The sequence below is a fragment of the Drosophila navojoa genome, chromosome 5 (genome assembly GCF_054131105.1).
Source record: "Drosophila navojoa isolate 15081-1374.11 chromosome 5, UAZ_NAV_1.0, whole genome shotgun sequence".
Taxonomy (NCBI): Eukaryota; Metazoa; Arthropoda; class Insecta; order Diptera; family Drosophilidae; genus Drosophila; species Drosophila navojoa.
The window spans coordinates 3140788-3160284 of NC_142893.1; the positions used below are offsets into that span (position 1 = coordinate 3140788).

Sequence of the window (19497 nt, forward strand, 5' to 3'; positions counted from 1 at the left end):
TAATGGTAAAAAAAATAAATAAAACTTTAAATGTATTTTTTATGTAGAATTTTACCAATACATAAAAGAATAATCATATTTTTTTGTGAATAACAATCGTAGAACTTTTCCCAACTGTATATAAATGGAGTGAATGTCCAAGTTTTGGGTCAATGTCTTATCTCTGGCGTTGGTTAGCTGTAAAAATTCTTGACTTAGACTAAATAGAACAGCAATCATTAATATAAATCTAAAAAAAAAAAGTGTAAAATGATTTCTTAAGCTGACAACAAAAGAGAAGCCGAATGCTATTTCACTTTCAAAGCGTATCTAAGAATACCAAATCACTTAAATTTTCAATGGAAACGAGGCGCACATAAACACAGATCTGTGTACATTACTCTCTATATATATAAATACATTGTATATACTTTACAACAGTTGCTACCAAAAGGCAACAAACACGCGATTATGAAATGCACTTGTAGAGCCACAAAGCAAGACAGAGATAGCCAAGTAGAAATACAGATAGTGAGAGAGGAAGAGGTAGAGCGGGAGCAGAAATAAAATCAAAGCAAACACAACAAATAAACAATGAACCCTAAAAAGAGTCAGTTTGTTGTGTTCATTGACCTTTCCACAAAGTTTATCGTGTGCCCAGGCTAATGATAGCAAAAGCCACTTGACTTCCAGTTAGGGTCAGATGTTGTAAGGGGCGGGGGCGTGGCCGTGAGTAGGCAATACGATGGATGTTAGGCAAACTCATCAAAAATTCAATTGCAATTTATTATTAATCATTTTTTTTTTAGAGCTATAAGCTCTAGATTCCTATGAATAGCTAACTGTTTCTTCCTTTTCGTCGTTTTTCTTTAGCCAAGCGCACATATGGCAAAAGCCAGTTTTGGCTTAAATGTTATAGTTGCTATTGTTGTTGTTGCTGTTGTTGTTGCTGTTGTTGTTGGTGAGCTTTATGGAAAGCGCGTAAGCGCAAACAAAACAAAATCCAACTATGCGATTGTATAAAGTTTTTAATTTAATTTTCGGTATTTTTTTTTTTTTTGTCGTGCAACTTTTTTGCTCTCTTCTGTAACGAAGCAAGGCGAATGCGTGAATGGTAAATTGCACGAATATAAAACACAATATGTAATAAAAATTGCAAAGCGAAAAACTGAAAAGCAAAGCCAAGGAACTGTAAAAGACTTGATGATACCCTGTAAAGACAAAAAATATATAAAAAATATTATAAGCTAAATAAATACATATTAAATAGAAAATAAACAGACCGATGATGAAAAATAAAAAATAAATAAATAATAAAAAAAAAAAATATTAAAAAATAAATAAATCATAAAAAATAAATAAATAATAAGAAATAAATAATATAAAAAAAAAAACATTTATAAAATAAATAAATAATATAAAATACATAAATAATAAAAAATAAATAAATAATAAAAAATAAATAAATAATAAAAAAAATTAATAAAAAATAAATTAATTTTAAAAAATGTATATATATATAATATAAAAAAAATAGAACAATAAATATATTAGTTTGAAATATAGATCAATAAAAATAAAAAATTAATAATAAAATAGATAAGCATATAAGTAAATAAAAATGTAGAATTAAGTAATCATTTTTACTTAAATAATAATAAACGTTGATCATACAAATGTTAAATACAAAAATATAATAATCTTAACTCTATAAAATCCCGATTGATAAATATAACTTAGTCATCAATATCATATTTACTTACACTCAACTCGCGCAACAAACAGGTTTTTCTCTCAATAAAAAAAAGAAGAATGGAAAAGAAGATTAATAAGAATCTATAAGGAATGTGTTTACCTCAGTCATTTCTCTACATTCATCCATAAATAGATTTTCGTGCTTCAATTTTACAACAAAGCGACTTAAATGAAATTCGTTTTCTTATCATAAATAGCAACAAGCATTTATCAATATTTATCGCAAGCCATACTCGACTGCAGAATACTCTATAGATTTATTAAAATATTTTAAATATTATTTGTTGTGTGATTTATAAACATATGATATGTAAACAAGGTATATTAAATTAGTCTCATCTATAGCATCAAAGACTTTTTGCGTTTTATAAAAGTTTTAGGTTGTATATATATACACTATATATACCCGCAACAATCCCTTGATTTGCAGGGTATTACAAATACAAATATTAACTGTGGTTTGGCGTGTCTGCCGCTGACTGTTTTTGCCGTCTGGTTGCGTGAGTGTGCGATTTATTTTTCTTTCTTTCTCCTTGTTTTTCAATTTCTTTCTTGGCCAAACAGCTTGGCCCCCCCTCATCGCCCACTGTTAATTGATAATCGAGCGCAACAACAATTGAGTATAAATTGTTATTGCCCGCCCAAGCAAACTATGAAATCTATGCCCAACTGCTCAACGCTGCAAATGGACAAGTGCCCAAGTTGATAGTCAAAACTCTATATACATATACATATATGTATTTATATAGGCGTCTATAGCGACATAACTCACCATTGCCGTTTTGTTGTTGGCTAAATCGCAAGACTGCGAAACACGTTTCGCATTAGCGAGATTTTCAACACAATAAAACGAAATGAAATTGTACGAATCTTAATTCATTTGTGGATTTCGCTTTTATTTCACTCTTGACGACAGCTAAATTAATTATAGTCTAAGCTGTTTCGCGTGGCTCTGTGTCTGTGTGAGAAATGTTGTGTTGTTCAATGCAACAACAACAACTACAAAAACAACATCGGCAATCAAAACAACCCGGCAGCTAGAGGAGTTGTTTGTTAATTAATCACACATAAATTGCAACGTTTTCTTGTGAAATAATTTGGGAGTAAGGCAAAACAAAAATTAAACTTGACTAAAAACTTTTTTTTTACAAATTTTAAACATAATAATGACAAATTATGCTATATATAATATATTAAAAATTATTAATCTTCATCTAAGTAATTCTATACGTCAAGTGCTTGCCTTATCTCTTAGTTTCACTCAAGCTTTTTGTTTTTATTATTGATGAGTCAGTTTGTTTCGTCTCACACTTGTATCGCGTTTATATATATAATATATATACATAAATATATAGTATATAGTATAGTAAACATGTTTGACGTTAATCTCACAATTATATAAAATGCAATTCCCTTGATAACTGAGCACTTAGCTGGTAGCTTTATCTCTCTATCATTGTTTCATTTTTTCCCATTATATTGTATTTACAATTAGGTTTATCAACCTATCTATAGATAGAGTCTACTATTCTATTCAATTCGTATTGATAAATTATTCGTTTACATTTACAGGGTGACTGGTGGCTGGCGCGCAGCAAGAAAACCCGTCAAGAGGGCTATATACCTTCCAATTATGTGGCCAAATTGAAGTCTATCGAAGCAGAACCGTAAGTATTTTTTTTTTATAAAAATATATATATATAAATTCGTAAGAAGTCTAGAATAAGGCCATAAAATAATGTATTTATACAAATGTATGTTAAATAAGAGTTTAATGAGGATTTTTGAGAAGCTTGAACTTGTTGTACAGGTTGTTTATAATTCCAGAAAATACATATTGTATCATTAAAACACACAGAAAGAGTACTTTAGCTGGCAGTGACCGACTAGAGGATACTTTGAGTCTTGCAATTTTGAATAATAATTAAATATTAAATGTTATATCTGCATAGCCAATATTAATATGTTTTTGCATAATTTAAAAATATATATAATATGAAAAGATAGCCAAATTCTACGCTTTAGTTCAGCCTGTGCGACAACCAAACTGGTGCGTTGTCATGGTTGATGTCTTGGCTAAACTGAAACTGCCTGAAAGTATGCAACGTTTATTTCACGCCGACTGAAAATTGCTTCGATTTGCATATAAATCTTTTGATTATTTTTTGTTGTTTTCAATTTGCATTCATTCATGATGTTTTTTTGTTATTTATGCTGCTGCCGGGGCAATTGGCAAATGTTTATAAAATTTTTTATTTGTTGCTATAACAACAAATGTGGTGCGTGTGCCTGTCGTTTATGTATGCTCATTTTCATATATACATACATACATATATAAACAATTTTGTATATGGCATGCATATTCATATCGACAAAAGCAAAAAATCATAAAAATAACTGACACAACAACAGCTGCTGCTGCTGCTGCTGTTATTTAGTTTTGATATTTGATGGAATTCGAATGCTGAGATTTCCTTTTCAAATAAAGCAAAAATAAGAAAAAAAAAGTTAACCATTATAACTATGCCAACAATAGACGCAACTTACGTTTATTAACAGCAATTTAAATATTAGAAACGTGTAGGATAGTTTTTGTAAATTGTCGGAAAAGTTTTTAAAAATAGAGCCATAAATATTTGTTTAAAAATTGATTAAAAAAAAAAATTGCTTTGCATTTATATATAGAAAATCTGTTTATACATAAAGAATCTGTGTTATACCCAACAAACTCCGCTATCCTCATAAGCTTCACTCTCCTCTTTAAATGAGATTTATAGCATCTACATTATAGATTCTAAAGGTGTCATGAAAATGCTTCTATGCAAATAATTTCTTCAAACTATTTAAAATAGTTTCAATTGCCTTGTATCTGCTCCATCGCTCTACCCCATCAATGTCCATTCAGTCTAATTAATTTCCAATACTTGTCAATCGCCCCTCGCCCCTCCCGCCTGCCGCGTGACATTATTATGCCGGCAAAAAGCAATTAAGATTTGATAGTCAACCTTTATGATCAGACAGCTGGTTACATATCAATTGTTTATTTTGTTTCTGTGGCCAAATTGTAAACATGTTTCGATTACAGCTCAAGCAGTCGGACGTCTCCCAGAAAAAAAAAAAAATTGAATTTATTATTTTAAGTACTTTTGTTCAGTGTTTTGGTTTCCTCGACTCAAATCGACTCAATCGTTCTGCTTGGCAATTAAATCGAACGCGTGTCAGTGTCATGTGTAAATGACTATAAGCGACTAATGCCAAATAAAAATAAAGTATAGACTTGACCCAGTTACACGGCTCTCGGGCAAAAGCCCTTAAATGATGAGCACATGTTTTAAGGATTAATTGAGGAGCCTTTTTGACACACATTCCTTGGCCACATGCGGCGGCAAGAGAAATGCAAATACAAATTCATTGTGCATATTTTATGAGCAGGCTTAAGAGAGGAGTGAATGACTGCAAAATACCCTATCGAAAGCGATGAATGTAAATTATGTCTTTCCTCTAGCTCCTATGCTAGGCAGTCTTAACTCTTCCCTTAACTCTTATACCTTCTGTCTCTTATACTTACCAGATAGTCTCATACTCCTCTCGCCTCTAATACTTTCCCTGCTCTTATACCTTCTATCTACTAACGAGATAATCTGATACTCTCAGCTCTTATGCTTTGCTAACTTATATTCCTTTTTCCAGCTCTTATACTAATGAGTTAATCTGATACTCTTCGCCCTTATACTTTATCCGCTCGAATCTTCTGCTACTCCAGCTCTTATACTTAGTCTTAGACAAACGAGCTTTAACTCTCTTATACTAGCTAGCTAGTCTCTGTATCTTGAGAGATACTGATGGGGAGTTTCAGTTCAATATTGATCCTGATCTCGAAAAATCTACACGTTTCCTTCTGCCTGTTTCCTGCCTGCATATACCCTGCTTAACTGTTGTAAATAGCCTCAGGGTATCCAAACTGTAAATCGAAAACGAAATGAAACGATGAAAACAACAAAGAGAGCTGCATAAATTAATCGAAAAAGAGATCGATATATAATATAGAAACAGACAGCAATGCATATACATACATACATATATATGTATGTATATACAAATACATATTTATCTTAATAAGTGGCTGTCTGGGCGTGAGTCCGTAGGGAAAAGTTCATAAAACCGGTAAATCGAACAAAAATACACAACACAAAAATCGTCTCATTAATTAAATTTATCTCGTGTTTGTGCATAACGGTAAATCTACTCGAGAGACAAGAGACCTGCCCTCGCGCACCCTTCCTCTTTCTCCGTCCCCTCTCTCTCTCTCTCTTTCTCTTTCGAACGCCGCGAGCCACTTGCATTTTAATGCAGCGCCTGACTGACAACAACTACTTAACAATGTTTATTTTTAATTGTTTTGTAAATTAAGGAATACCCCTAATCGCACGTCTCATGTGGCTCATGTTGATCTTAAGCTGAAATGCCCACGCCCAGTGCATTAGTTTTATGCATTTCATGTAGCATTTCTCAAGCCACAATTTCAAGGCCAAACTAACAAACACTCGAAACTGGTTGCCAATATTATTTTGGCCTAATTTGTGGCCAATTGTTGTTGGCTTTGCCTGCTGCCTGCTGCCTGCTGCCTGCTGCCTGCCTTGTTGCCACCATTTAATTGTATGCATAACTCAGCATTACGACTGCGAAATTTCTTGCAATAAATTGCATTTAACCGTAAGCAGGCAACAGGCGACAGCATCCAGAGATTTCTTCTGCGCAATTTCTTTCCATTTCTTCCATTTCTCTCTGGTCATTTTCTTCAGCAATTTCTTCTGAGAAGTGTGCCTCTTATTTCTTATTGTCATTCATTGTCATTGCATAATTTAAGCTCTCGTTGACATGAATTTCGTTGTTCGATTGGTTTCGGTGGTGCAAGCCTCATGCAAATGTTGATTTGGGCTGGACTTCCGTCAAGTCACGAGACATTTATTTTATTTTTTTTTTTATTGGTAACTATAACTGGATCTATGCATATTGATTGGCTGCATTTGGAAATCTATTGCAAGAGCAACGCCTGAAAATCCAGGGAAAAACCGAAACGCTATTTAATTATGCATACATTTTCTTATTTGTAACTGTCATAAAAGAAAGTCGTAAAGATATAAAGTTGAAGCAAATCAGAAATGCTAGATTAGTATTTTCATCACCTTTATTTGAATAGATAATGAGTATTGAATTATATTTAGAGAATTATAAAAAATTATTGCTACGGAATGGAGAGCAAAGATATATTTAATAATATTTTAATATAAATAATTATACGAAATTAAGTGCGAATAATTTCTAAGAAGGGAACGCACTTCAGAATGAAAAGAAGTTTACTCAATAAACGTGAATTGACGAAACGAGTTCTTGGACAGAACAACAGAAAAGAAAGAGCAAAAGTGATTCGGACAGTCATGCAGACAAAGAAGCCGAAGAATGTGAGTGGGAGAGAAATACCTTGTAAGTTCTGAAAATTACAAATTAGAGCTGGAGTAAAAGAATCCCCAAGATGGGAATCACAGAGAGAGGCTCGACGTTGGTAATTAGAGAGAGGCCGAAGAATTTGAATGACAGAAAGAAGTTGGAGGAGAATCAAAGAACAAGAATAACAGAGAGAAGTTACGCTAAGGTAGCGAGAAACGAGAGAATACAAATTATAGAGGAAAAGTCGACCAGCAGAATCACAGAGAAAAGCAATTAAATCTTTCTGACTGAGAGAAAATAGAGAAAGGGTATCATAGGAAACTAGAGATCCAGAAAAATAGAGAACTCGCATACAGAATAAGATTCCCCAAGAGAAGCTAGAGAAAGTATTGAATCGCAGAATGATGCTCCTGAAAATAGTAAACAAGAATTGGAAATAGAATTACAGAGAGCTCAAGGAACATGAAGAAGAACGACAAGGAGGCAGAAGGAAACATTTTCTATAGATAGATGTACAGGCAGACTCAAAGAACAGACCAACAGGGAATATCAAACAGAAATTGAACGAGACCTAGAAAGATGAGAGAGCTGAGAAAGAAAAGCCAGCTGAATAGAATTCGGAATGATATCTACATAAAACGTTCACATTTGATTGATAAGCCACATCAATAAGAAAACATCTTCAACGACTTCAGCTCCAAGCTAACACTCGCTTAGGTCGTAAATATTTCTCCTAGACTAATAATTTGAATGGACCCACCTTTGGCCGTCTAACCTGCCATAGTCATATAATGCCCAATGGAATAGGGCGTGGTCTTGGAACAGGTTCATGTCAACAGCCAATTGGCAGCAATAGTTCGTATGCAGTCGTCGATGAGGCGATGTGGCGATAGATGTGGAGCCGATGATTTGGAGCTTTTGTGACCTGCTGCAGAGCCGACACACACAAAGCACAGCAAGTGTTGCCTATGTAGGTCAGCAGACGGAGCAGATGGAGCTGGGAATGCGAAAGGGGGAGACATTGAACTGCCTGATGACGTCAGCAAATTGAATTGAAGACTTAAGCAGCGCATTTTGGACCAGTCGAGGCTAAAAACTTGAAAAAAAAAAAAAAAATAAAAAATTCCAATGAATTTTCGGCGCCTTTCGTCAGTTATTTGTTATTTTTTCGGGGAAATACCTGGTACTACGTTAATTGAATGCGCTTTCGTTTTATATATGACTCGACTTCCGTTGATAAGAAACAAAAAACTGCGAAAACAAAAAACTACTACAACTACTATTTGGCAATTGGCTGAGCGTTGGGGCCGTAAATTCACAAATTGCCATTATCTGACCACATAAATCGCTAATAATGCGCCATTCCCATTGACTGTCAATGAGCCCCGATGTGCAGGAGGCGCAACCAAACGCAAAGTTCGCAAATAAAAATCGGAAGTTCTACAGCGCATTGAACTCGAAAATTTGTGTGCAAAATTAGAAAACAAACCCACAAACCTATAAAAAAAAAAAAACACAAATAGATATAGTTAAAAATGATGGAGCTATATAATTGTATTATCAACACGCAACAGCCCATAAATCACTATAGAACAATATTCCAGATGGAATATTGTATATCTATCTACATATATGTATATATTGTACGTTTGAGCTGTGCCAATTTTGTAGGCTGCGAGCGTTTCAATTGATATGCGAAACTTACGCAAGTGCAAGTCTAAAATTCACAACTACAATTAACATTTGTTGTTATTATGTTGATGCTCGTTCAGGAAGTGCTCAAAAGAGAGTATATTGGCTTTTTAGTTTTTAGTATGCTTCTTCATAATCGCTGGGTTCTTTGTATGTGTGACAACATTTGGCTTTTGCTTTTATTGCTATTTTGATGTTCGTTCAGGAAGTTACTAAGAGAGCGTATTGATTTAGGCTTGATACTTCTTTTCAATCTGTTTGTTAATTTGCATTTAAGGACTTGAAGTCTTCTATAGTCGGGCATGACTGCTTTATATGAAACCGACCTATGTTCTGCCCAGCCTATCGTCTGTATTTTAGAGACAAAACCTCATTCAAATTGTTTGGTTTTTTTTTAAATTATTTATTTATTCGTACATATCTCTTTCGCCCCTCTTCTAAGTAACCCCATTTCATTCCTCGAAACCATGCATAAAACCATTATTTTAAGATCTCGCTAATATATGTTCTTTGACTTTGCGCTAAGATTATCAAGCTCTGCATCAATGTTGATCTGCGATTATATTATGATATTATGTGGTGCTTCGGAAAGCAAAGATTATATATTGCATTAGTCTGTATTTGAGAACGTGAATGAGTTTAGCAGCCAGGTAAACTCAGCCGCAATAGCTTACTATTTATTTTCTTTCTTATTTTTGTTGCTATCCACTCGATAGCTGCCAGGTTAACTGATCCAATGAATGACACATATACATATATATATAAATGTTTTTTTTTTTTTTTTTGTATGTTTGTTAACGAACCTCATCTTCCGACACGGAAGGCGACGCCAGACGCAACTGCTGTTAATTTCGCAAACTTTTTTTTCCTATTTATTTTTATTTATTTATTTATTTTTTTTTGCTTTAAATTTGTCGCAGCGAAATTTTGCTGTTAGCCAAATTTCAATGTCAGTGGCACTCGCATCTCATGTGCATATTAATGGCTTTATTTAATTGCTTCAATCCATTTAAATTGCATTTAAGTAAGTCTTTGTGACAAATATAAACGCTTATAATATAGGTAATCTTATCAAGTCTAATTGTTCAACTGAGTTTACGTATGCTAGCCTACTCCACATTCGCTGTATATAGTTTTCACACATACATACATATCTGCTAATTGGTTAGCTTAATGAAGGTGAATATGCTAATAGATATTACTCATAGCCTTGTTGTTTTGGATTTGTTTATTTATTGATTTTTTTGTGGGGAAATTGGAAAAAATATATGAGAAATTAGTTTCTTGAAAGATCATTTCAGGAAAATTGAAAAAGTAAAACTTTGAATAAATAATAGAAAGCGAAAGTCAAGTTAAATTAGAATTGTAAACCCTTGAAATGCATATGAATATCCTGAAACTTCTTATAAAGAGGGAAAAACTAAGGAAATTTTAGAGAGAAGTTTAGAAATTAGCTCGAGAGAAATTCAAAGCGGAATAGAATTTGAAGGGAAATTCCCTTTGCATATCCCTAAAGACAGAATGAAGCTCCTTAAAATATTTACCTAAACCGAAATATGGAATGAACCGCAAAGAAATTCCCAGCGAATCATCCAAGGATTTCTGAAAAAAAAAACAAAGCAATTTAATAAACAAACAAAAATAGGCTTGATCCATTTGAAATCTATCTCTTCATATAAAGACATCATAATTGTCTTGTTTAATTGCCTGCTATTGACAAACGTTTTCATTAATAAATCGACGATATAAATGTTGTTTATTTTTGTATGTTCATTGCGGTTTGTTTACAATTTTCGTATGTGTCCATTGCAATTGTTGTTATTGAACATGAAACAAAATGTCATCGAACTGTTGAGCGACTGTTGTTGTTGTTATTTGGCTCTCCAATATGGATTGCGTGTCTGCCTTTCATATTTTCAATATACCAACGAACTACGAGTATACTATATAAAGATACATATATGTATAAATACGTTTTAATTCAATTTTCTGTTTCTCTCGATTCATGTTGCGCTGTTTGGTATTCAAAAACGTTGATGACGTTTCGAAGTGCTCGAAGTTAACAGACAGCAATTCAATAGAATAAGAAAAAAAAAAATTAATAAAAAGAAAAGAGAGAAAAAAAACAGTCAACAGTCAATTGTTTAAATAAATTTGTCAGCCATAGCAGAAGATACCCAAGTCAGCGGGCAATGCTCGGCAAGGAGGTCAAATATAATGTTTTATGTATTTTATATTAAATCCATGCATATTTTAAGCAATTTAAATTTGCATTGGGGTAATTTTCACGTTGATTAATAAATTAAGTGGAAATAGCACAGGAAGTTTGGAAAAAGTGAAATAACTAAAAAATAAACAAGTTAGAATGCCGGAGAGGAAGTGCACGACTAGGAAATACCCCGAGTTTTAAACTGTAAATGCTTTACCAGCTAACTAGTCAGCTTAACTTTAGTTAAGCTCTTAGCCAAGCATAAAGATGAAGAGGTAAACGAAGTTTACTAACTTTGCTCTTATATTTCTGTACATTCCTATACATAGAAAGGACTAGACCAACATAGCTCTTGCTGTCTTCATTAAGATAGAGTAAAGCTAAAGAGCATTGTCATCTTGTCTCTTTGACAAAGCTCTTTAGTCTTCACTTATCTTGGTCACTTGTCTCTTATAATCTTGACCACATCTCTAGATATATGATTCGGCTTATATATTGCAATATACATACCTTACTCTACTTCAATTCACACCTCCCTCTGTCTGCTTCATATAGTGTAATACAATCAGTATATACCCTCTAGAGAATTCTTGAATGAGTACGGAGCAATTGAACTGAAAAATTAGCTTGTCGCATTAGACGATAGTAAAGCTAATTAAAAGACTCAACTCATTGATTTCATGAGCTTGTCGAATTGAATAGAGCTGTCTAATTTGTCGATTGTCTGAATGTTACAGTTGCAATGCATTTCTGTGTTCGTGTGTGTGCATGTTTTTTGTATTTTTATTTAAGTTTATGTTTGCTATTTTATTTATTCGAGGCTTAGAGCAGTATTTGCATTAGGTTTTGGCATTTAATTCGCTTTTATTTTGTTTATTGCTTTCCTGATGACCTTTTCACGATTTCCGATAATATTGTAAGGTAATGGGTTTATATGTTAACTAACTGTATATTTAAAATCAATTTAACTACTGTTATGAGTCATAAATTCCGAATACATGCTGCAGCATTACTCACATAACTGTATTGTAGAGAAGTTATGTAATTTATTCTAGGGATGTTTTATAATTAAAGTTACTAATATATAACAAGTGTTGAAGCATTAGTTGACGTAATGCAATTGAAATGTATATTAAGTGAACTAAATTATTATTTATTAAATCTCTGACATTTAGTTAGTTCAGACTTTACGATGTGCACATACATAGTTCACTAAACCATGGAGTACTTGTTATATCAGAGGTTTCATCGATATTTCTAATAATAAATTATTAATTTCTATAAAAAGTATCGATGGTTTTGTAATAAATGTATAATTTTGTGAGCTTCAGTACCAAGTTTAGGCAAAGTGTGTTTTTATTTTCGTGACTTTTGATCGATAGTATCGATAAACATTATGTAATTGATCAACTTGAAAATGAAAGCTATTAACTATCTTGTCGAAAGCCAAACAGATAGCTGATCTCTTATAAATATAATATATTATTTGAAATAACGACACCCGAGCAGAAAAAGTTATCGATATAAAGCTTAGTGAAATTTTGAGTTGATGGAGTTTTAGCAAAGATTTATAGATTTATATTTTCTTTATAGTATTTATAATTATATTTTAATATATTCATACCTAATTTATAATCGATTGAAACTGAAAACTATCAGTTGATTAATACATTGATACCCCCGACTAATCTTATCTTTGCTTCTTTTTCTTATTTTTAGGTAAGTAAAAGATAACTTTTTGAATACAATCAGTAAATGGAGATCTGTAGCACTTTTGATGACGCATATTTATAAATGGGTAACTAAAGCAATCTGATACGTACTTTATGCGACACTTATTGCAATTAGGCTTGTGAAAAGCCTATATTTTTAATATATTTAATTTACATCTACATAAATAAATCTATATATTTATTTATAAATCCACAAATCTACCATAAATTTTGTAGCAAACGTGCATCAATTTAATATGCTCGAGACGGACTAAGCACGAGCTTTATTTTTGTATTCTTTAGCATTCTTTAACAATTACGAGTTCAATAGCGTTCACAAGAACTCAACAGTTGGCATTTAAAGCGCATAATTTGAATTTAAACGTATTGTTTTATTTATTATATTGTTTTTCCATTTTGTTGCTGCTTTAGACTCTGACAAAATGTCAAGCAACAAATGAGCGCAACAAGTTAATTATATTAAGCTGATCTTTACAATCAAACGCACTTTATGACTAATTACACACGTAAATGAAGCTCGTTTATCTTGTCAGCACCTGTGTTAAGAGAGCGACAGAGCGAGACAGCGAGACAGTGAGAGAAGGAGAGAGCACAGAACAAAGACAGAGAGCAAAAGGCTACGGACAAAGAGAGTTGATTTTTGTTGTTTTGCTGTTGCTATCTCTTTCTGTTTGGAGAAGAGCAAGGCAGCAAAAAAAACTGTTAAATCAGCTGTTGCAGCTTGGACAAATCTTGCAGAGAGCGTGACCATTGCGGAGTCAGCGTCTTCAGCTTGCTGCAAAGCTCTTGTCGTATAAGAGAAGAAAAGAGCGCACTTATACACACGCACACAGTCAAAGCTGGGCTCAAATGGCGCTCGAAGCGCACATAGTTATACACTTACACTTATACTGCCTGTGAGTGTGTGTGTGTGTGTGTAAGACGTACCGCTGCGTCGTTTTCGTGCGGTTTAAAACCTTTCTATAAAAATTTCATAAACGTATCAGTTGTCTGCGAAGCGGTGCACAAAACAGACGTCGAACGGAAGGTGGCAAAACGATATTTAAGAGAATCAATAAATATTTATATATCAAGTCCAATACAACAACAAAAAAATATAAAGTGTGTTTATCAAGCATAAAATTTATATGTATATATGCGGGTATATATATAGGAAATTCAATTCAATTCAAATCAATTTGCAAAAATCGCGCTACATAAAAAAAAAACTTTGTTGCACGCGTGCGCGGCATGTTGGCATACTTATAGCTGCAACTGTTTTTCTTTGTTCAACAGTGGCTCTAAATAACGTTCGTCTCTCTATATCTATACGTATGTGTCAAATATATATGTGAGTGTGTGTGCGGTGTGTGTGTGTGTGTGCTGGTGTGCATAAGTGCACTTACATTGTGATATGGAGCAACAGCAGCACGCGTCTTAGCAACATTTCTTAGCTTAGCTACATGTTGCTACAACATACATACGATCAAAAGGTAGAGATGAAATCTTCACTGCAAGCAACAACAACAACAACAGCAACAGCAGCAACAACTACAAGAGTGTTTATTATAGTTGTTTGTTGTTGCTTGTTGATTATTGTTGTTGTTGTTGCTTGTTTATTTGTTTGTTTGTTGTTGTTGTTATCTGTTTTGACAAGTTGTGCAGAACTTTCTATTTTCTTTGCTGTTTCGTGCTGTGCTTTTTATAGCTATAGAGCTTAACTTATTCCGATACAAAACTAGACATACAAATATATACATACATACATATATATAAGTATCTTTGCTCGTTAGAATTTCAATGAATGAATTTCATAAGAAATTTTGTTGTTGTACGTCAACAGTTGCCTGTTGAGCATAATTTGTAGCTGATTAAGTTGGTTCTACATTTACGTAATGCCCAAAAAATTTTTGCTTAAATAGGTCTATTGAACGCGCTGCATATACATCCTCTAACTTTATCTGGGACTATGTGCTTAAATGTGCATATTTTGTGGCCAGTTTTTGTAGGTTTTTGCAGCAGCTCGAGTTGCCTGCAAAAACACATTTCCATAGAGGAAAAAACCTCTCGACGGGCGATATAAGTGCCTTAGTTAATGACACTGTCCACATGTCGATTATATACATACGTACACATATATGTATGTTTATATAGTACCATAGTTTACTCGACTTTTCGAATTGGTTTAGCTTATTATTTTATATATATACTTGTTTTTTTTTTTTTGCTTTGCTGCTAAGCTATTATCAATTTTGAACTTACGTGACTTGAACAAATTGCATTATTTTGCACATACATGCCTACATATACATATATACAAATACATATACATATAAGACATACATATGCTGGCATCTTGGTATAGTTTATAGCGGGCTCCACACTTTGGTTTCCATGTCTCTTGCTGCGTTTTTTTTTTTATATTTTATTTTCTTTCTACTTTTATAATTCTTGGACGTCATTTAAGCGCGTTTTCTCTTATCGCTATTCAAGCGACATGTGACGACGGTTTTTTTTTTTTTTTTTTTGAAGCTATGATTTTCAGACACTTTATGGAAGTTGAAGAGTTTTATATATGTATATGTGTATATAGAAACAAAATAGGAAACTTTTCACTGTCATAAATAAAGTGTGAAAACTAATGGGGAATGTAAGTAATTAAAATATTTGTAGAAATTAAAAATGAAATATAAAATAGGCAATATATAATGGCATATATATTAAAGAGGTCTCTTATTGAAATTAAGTTGAAAATATAATAGTAACAGTATTGTAAAATACTTGCAAAATATTCTGCACATTTATAAAATATTACTATAAATGGAATTTATAGAGCGGCTACAGTTAAATAGATATCTTGAGATTAAAGGAAGTTTTATATCTGCATATGTGGCTATCTGTACTTAGGCTCTCTCTCTCTTTCGCTCTCTCTCTCTCTCTCTCTCTCTCTCTCTCTCTCTCTCTCTCTCTCTCTCAAGCTCTCTCTCACTCTATCTATAATGAGATCTCTAACTTTTTGATATCTCTCTTTCTCTCCCTCTCTACGTCTGTGTGGGTCTATTGTTGTCTAAATATTTTTGCATTCTGTCTTCCTCTCTCTCTCTCTCTCTCTCTCTCTCTCGCTCATACCTCCACATTTCTGTCCCTAACAATCTTTATTCAACATTCCCTACTACATCTTTTGCTAGGGTATATCTTAGTTGAGTTTTTTATCTGCTGTCAACACATTTGATGTGTTTTGATTTTACGCCGTGTGCTGCACAATATGTACGAATATTCCCACACACTCCTGTTACTATCTTTATTTTGTGGCTGTTTTCTGTAGACATTTTGCGTCACAGTTGGCGTGTGGCGGCTGCTGCTGCTGCTGCTGCTGTTGTCTCTTCTCTTTGAGCCATAAATTTCCTGTCCATGACTCATACGCTCGTCAGTCAGTCGACGGCCGTCAGCAGCAAAATGATTAAGATACAGATACAAACGCACTCACAGATACACAGACACATACACATACACATGCAGCATTACAAATACATATACCACATGCATTTTACTTGAAAATACATGAAAATTGTTTACAAAAGGGCGCAAAGGGTAAAAAAATAAAATGCAAGTAAATGAAATAAAAACGGAGTTCTTCAGAGCAAAACAAAGACAGCGAAAAAGCAGTTCAATTGTTGTTGTTGTTGTGGTCTCTTGTCTGTCGAACTGTCAGGTTTTATCTGTGAACAGTAAATGTTATACAGCTTTTTTACAGTTAAGTCAAGAGAACAAGAGAGCAGCCTGAGTTGAAACAGAACTTAATGCAAAAACAATAAGGTCGTTGTAATATGTTATAAACAATTTCAGTTATACAAGTTGTGACAGAAAGCAATTGAGGTAATTCTTAAAGAAAATCAATGAAATCAATAAAGAAAAAATATATAAATAATAATGATAAATGGAAACCTGTTAAAAGTTTAAATTCATTTTCTCTTATTTTAAAAGAGTTATTTTTAAAGGTGATATATTTGCTTTAAGGAATACAGACCTTATATGAAAGCCTTCAATTTGTTATATATGTATAAATAGATATTAATAAAAAGCTGATTCGAATGTTCTTAAAATATACAGTTTGATTTGTTTTATAAATGATTTACATATCTAATGAAAAATTCATCAACTTCCTGTCTAGAGCTAGACATGTATCTATAGATATATGAGTTAAATATATATATTCAGCATACTTATATGTGCCTTAATTTCTAAAGAAATTTAGCTAAACATGAATTTATTCTTGGTAGCAATCAAATCTTAAGCTCCTTTTCATATGACGAAAATTTTTGGGTATCGCTAGTCAACGCTTAATCATATGCATTATATGTAGATGCGTGACCTTAGCACTTAATGCATTCACTTGCTTATGAAAAAAAAAACTCCAAATTGGCAGTTATATGAAATAAAAAATTTGTACGAATTTTGAGCGATGGAAATTTCCCACAATGACGTACACTTCTTGGAATTTAATACCAAGAAATATAAAGTTGTGCGCGTTGTTTTTTCTTTGGGGGTATTTCATGCTTAAAGTCCACAAATCGAAACTGGTTGTCGAAGGAGCTTCACTCTCATTTTTTTAACGTACATACTTCAGGCAAAACACACAGCTTTCGATCTTCTTTCGATACCCTAAAATTGATGGGAACTGGGTATGACGTATAGCTTAAAGCAGGTAGAAGTTTTTAGATTCCTAAAAACATCACTGGATCAAAATATGTTTAAGAGCTAAAGACTTAAATGAAGGATTCTTGTGCGAACCACTCAAAGTCAACTTTGCTTTATTGATTATCGATAAGTGCCATAAAATAGATTTTGAGCTTCCGCATGTGAGCAAAGTTTGCATGTTGTAAAGCTTCACTTGGGCATCTTGGTAAGCAGATTCTTTTGTAGCTTTGTCTATGCTCTTAGCAAGCTCTTTTTCTATTCGAGTTTTCTTCCTAAGACTTCTTCCATATAAGGAAATCTCCTTTGCCTATTTCTTATATAGTTTCTCCCCATGTGCTCTAGCGTATCTTCTAGTCGAGCACTCCCCACTAGAGCACTCTTGTTTTCTGGCTTCGCTTCATTTTGGAATTTCTGTTGTTGTTATTTTTGGGAAGTTATTTAAGCTCTAGCCTGAACAGTTTCCAGGCGATTTACACTAATTACATCCGAGGCTGTTCAAAAATTGAGTTTTTTTTTGCGCTGGGTGCGCGCTTTTCGGGGGCTGCTGAACTCTTCGTTTCCAAAGTTATTTGGCGCTACTAAATTTAGTCGACGCTCTCGTTACCATTGTGCAATGACCCAAATCAAAGCCAAGCTTATTTTTTGTCTGTTTTTTGCCTACTTTTAGTTGTTGTTGTTGTGTGAGCCAACCAAAGTATTTTTTTTTTTTATTTTTATTTTTTGTTTTGACCATTTTTAAACTTGGTTTTAATTTGCACATAAAATGGAAGCTGCGCTCTGGGCTGTATTTTGTTTTTGTGTGGAGAAAGTATGTGTGTGCTCGTATATTAAAGTTTTAGTTCGAATTGCCATGTCTGTCCCGCCTTAAATTAGTTGATTATTAATAATTTGGCGTGTGTGTGTGTGTGTGTGGGGTGTGGCGACGGCGCATTTCATAATTTGCCTGGCAACAAATGCTTGGCAACAATGTTGCGGCCAGCAAAACGTTTGACAGCATTGTTGCTAACCAAACAGCCAAACGCTTGACTAATCTGCACACACACAGAGGCACATGCTGAGCCAAAGACAATGAGCAAAAATGGAAAATACAAACCGGTTCAAATTGGGTCGTAGTACTTTTGAGTGCAATTGTTACCTTTGAGCAGCAGCAGCAGCAGCAAAAACACTTTAACAATGGTTAACACTTCACTCATTATGCCTGGGTTATTATGTTGGTCTTGTTTCAGTTTTCTTGGCACGCGCTCCAAAACCAGCCGAGAGTCAAGCTGAACAACAAAACTCAATTTTTTTCTTTATTTTTTTTTTTTGCACCGCCTACACCTTGATTTTGTAATGTATTTCGAATTCGGTTAGCATAGGTGTCAGTCTTGCAGAAGTCTCGGTGGGGGCGTGGCAGGGCTACTGCCTTCCGCTGCTAACCTTGCTAGTTCTAATGCCACAAGCTTTGGCATTCCATTGACAAAACGTCGCTAAACCTAGAAACCAAAATCGTTTATTAAACATCTATTAGCAAGCATTTCAGTTTTTGCATACTCACAGTTCGACTGACTAATACTAAAGTTAGCCTTCCGATTCGTGACTTTTTTTTTTGCATAGAAAATTGAATTTAATTTATTAATTTTTTTTGTTGAGAAGTGCATAACTGCGACTTTATTTTGCTTTTGTTTTTAATTTTAATAAAACAAAGCTTGACTATTGCTTGGGACAAAATTCAGCTAATTAATATATGGTTTATGAATATATTCATAAACATATATCTTTTCTTATCTACAACCACTTTCGTCGGTGGTTCTGGTCGGACAGGTTTTACGCGTGCTTTTATATACGCGTTATATGGGATTTTTTTTTTCTTTTCCTAATTGTTGCTTTTGTTTTGAAGCACAGCTGTTTTGTTTTTCTCTTGAAATGAAACAAAATACTCATGTGACTATAATGTGTTATTATACGCTATGAAATGAAGTCTTAAGATGGGTTTCAATAGCAGCTCATATCGATTATTTTAGA

General features: G+C 33.4%; 1 protein-coding gene and 1 long non-coding RNA gene across 6 annotated transcripts in view; one reads left to right on the forward strand and one right to left on the reverse strand.

Annotated features, from left to right (window-relative positions):
• Positions 1-19497, forward strand: part of Src42A (Tyrosine-protein kinase Src42A) — a 57486-nt gene that overhangs the window by 6207 nt on the left and 31782 nt on the right. For 2 of the 5 annotated variants that reach the window (XM_089262419.1, XM_018105364.3), the window contains exon 2: positions 3307-3401. In XM_089262419.1, coding sequence (XP_089118545.1) covers positions 3307-3401 — 95 coding nt within the window. Of the gene's footprint in view, positions 1-3306; positions 3402-14153; positions 14289-19497 lie in introns of those variants that run through there. The other 3 variants (XM_089262417.1, XM_089262416.1, XM_089262418.1) reach the window with 3 other exon arrangements.
• LOC149090954 (uncharacterized) lies at positions 18281-19185 on the reverse strand. Its single transcript, XR_016197179.1, has 2 exons — positions 19031-19185; positions 18281-18968 (listed from the first exon to the last, which is right to left on the reverse strand). It is a non-coding gene; the product is annotated as an uncharacterized LOC149090954 (long non-coding RNA).